Source organism: Trypanosoma grayi, assembly GCF_000691245.1.
Source record: "Trypanosoma grayi strain ANR4 Tgr_1200_V1, whole genome shotgun sequence".
NCBI lineage: Eukaryota > Euglenozoa > Kinetoplastea > Trypanosomatida > Trypanosomatidae > Trypanosoma > Trypanosoma grayi.
Window position 1 is genome coordinate 1 of NW_008826819.1, and position 2,500 is coordinate 2,500.

A 2,500-nucleotide genomic window follows, 5' to 3' on the forward strand; every position below is an offset into this window, starting at 1 on the left:
TCAATGCACCATTGCACGATGGTATCACCTCGAGAGTCAGGCGGGACTTCGTTGTCCCATGCCAATGCGTGTGCATTGACATCTGAACCAATAAGCTGTGGTATGTCCGTGTTGTTGAGTCTATTGAGGTCTTCTGGAGTGATCTTAGTTGCAGCAGGGTTTCCTTGTATCCCATCTCTGATGAGGATTGATTCACCTTCGCCACGGCAGGTGCGAGCTATCCCATAATGCTGGTTCCCAGAGAGTCCGACGCTAGTTGCTTCAGATGTGGGGGACATTTTCTACTCACTCAATAAACAAAACGCGATGTTATCCTCGTAAAGCTGTTTGCCCAAGGCTAGGTGTTTGGCTTGCGTTAGCCCAGCTGAGCTCCATTGTATGCACCTCAAGGTGGGTCCGGGATTCTACTCCACATTTCCACTAAGCAGTAACTTGGTGCGGATGATACTGCTGATGGCGCGGCAGCCCGCCCCCACCCAAACAGAGCACCATACCGGCGTATTTCCCGCCACGTTTGCCCATGCAAGATATCCCCAGATGAATCTGCAGACCTTGATGGGGCCAAAAACTTCGGTCCTACCATTCCGGGGTGTCCTGCGTTATCCCTTCTGATGGTGTGTGGGATTTCGGGGTTGCGCCTGTACCCCTGTTGGGGGGCAGGTGGGCTTATCGGGTTTCTCGAACCCCCTCCCGCACCAGAAACCTGCCTGTATGTCTGCCGATGGGTCGGTATGAAAGAAGGAGGCCTCACGGTAAATAAAGCGACCACGTCGAGGTAAACTGTGCCCAGTTGATGCGATATATGGCCCCGAGGGGGGGGGTCTGCCTCGGAATCGTCCTGGGTTCCTTCTCCCCCTTGGGCCGAACGAAGCGCCGTCCTCGTGTCGGCTTATATTCTACCGCGGCAATGGGTAAAACCTATCCATATTTACGGTTATTCCAAGGCTGCCTGGATAATGCTTGCTTTTTATATCAGAAGGGCACCGCTGTGTGTATTCCAAAAATTTAATTCGCTTTCTTTCCGCTTCGAACTAGTTGATCATCGCGCGATGTTCCACGTCTCATCCAAACGCTCTCTGGTTTCTAGTTTCAGACGGTGTCTAATCCACCCGCATACAAATGCGTTCTAATAGCGAACGGTCCTTTCATTCCCGAAGTGAGGCGCTAGCGCAATACGTTCCCCACGCAGTGCTGTACCATTGCGCAATAGTTTTGGCAGCATCTCTCTTAGCTTACTTTTGCCTCGAAGGTAATGTCATGCATTTCCGCACTTTGCCTCCTCCAGCAATGGCCGCTGCCTCGTTGTTTCATTGGTCCCGACCCAATGGTCGAAGTAACAAACCAAGCCTTAGGGGAATTCCAGCGGATCCATGCGCCTCCTCCAACTATATTCGGAAGGCGGAGGCCAAGAAAGACACTCAACAACGACTGCTGCCGCGTGGGTCGAGGCCTCTCTTCTTATAGGGCACGGGGCTATGCCGCACGGCCGAAGGATGCTTTTCACTGCCCTTGCCATGACAGTGGTTAGCTTTCTGTTGAATTCCATGCCCTTTTGGGGCCGTCTACGCCTTCCCCTCTGGTGGCGGCATGTGTGTTGCTGGTCTTTGCGGGTTCTTCCGGAAGAGCTCTTGAAAAGCCCCCCAAACCCACCATTGGGTCAGCCATGCCGTGTGGATGTGGAAGAAAAACCTGTTTTTTTTTTGGGTGCAGCGCTTTTTTCTCCCCAACGGCCGGCGGTGACCCGCGCCTGTCGCACACCCGACGGGAACTGATCCGACAGCATTGCTGCGTTAGCCGGGTTCAATTCCCATTTCCGTCTTGGGCCGCGCTTGTTTTTTGCGGTTTGGCGTGAGCCGGCTTAAAGCATTGGTGCGGGCGTCGGCCCCGGCGCCAGCGTGGTAAGAAACGGCCCCGCGTACTGAACAGCTCTGCCTTCAGTCAGTCGGAGGCCTGCTATTGAAAAATAGTAATTGCTTTCTCGCAGGCTTTTAGGGTCGTGCCACGCTGCAAAATTTCAGAAACTTTGCATTATAGTCCTCCTTTCTTCCCCAGCAGAATTGGCCCGCATTCGCATTGCTGCTTGGTTTGCTTTCGATCCCAACAACGCGCTTTACGAATTGTTTAAAAGGATGGGGAAGTTTTTGAGACCGTTCGCCAATTTGATTTCTGGCGGGAACTTATGCGCCACGCTCTGTGGCGTGGCTGGGGGCATTGGCAATCCCTAAGCGTTTGGGGTCCACCACGTCTCCCTTTCCGTTTGTGCGCCAGGGAAGGCCCCACGCCCGGCCGATCAGCATATGCGCGGCCGCTTCTCTAACACCGGCGGCCCCGGAAGCAATGACCAAGGAAACTAAAAAATTCGTTTCAAGGCCTGCGCCTCGTGTTTTTCCGCATCACATGAAAGATGTTGTTGTGGCGCCAAATCTGGCCGTGCCTGAAGCGCCGTGCCGTACTCAGGGGGTGGGGCGGTGCGATGTGCTTTTTTTCATGGCTTTGAGAA

General features: G+C 53.8%; 1 protein-coding gene across 1 annotated transcript in view; it reads right to left on the bottom strand.

The window, feature by feature from the left end:
• Positions 1-2,364: 2,364 nt before the first annotated feature.
• The window catches only part of DQ04_12001000 (hypothetical protein), a gene marked incomplete at both ends in the record, with an annotated part of 375 nt that continues 239 nt past the window's right edge, over positions 2,365-2,500 (bottom strand). Inside the window, one exon of the mRNA XM_009316659.1 lies at positions 2,365-2,500. This exon is cut by the window's right edge and continues 239 nt beyond it. Within this exon, the coding sequence (XP_009314934.1) occupies positions 2,365-2,500 (136 nt within the window).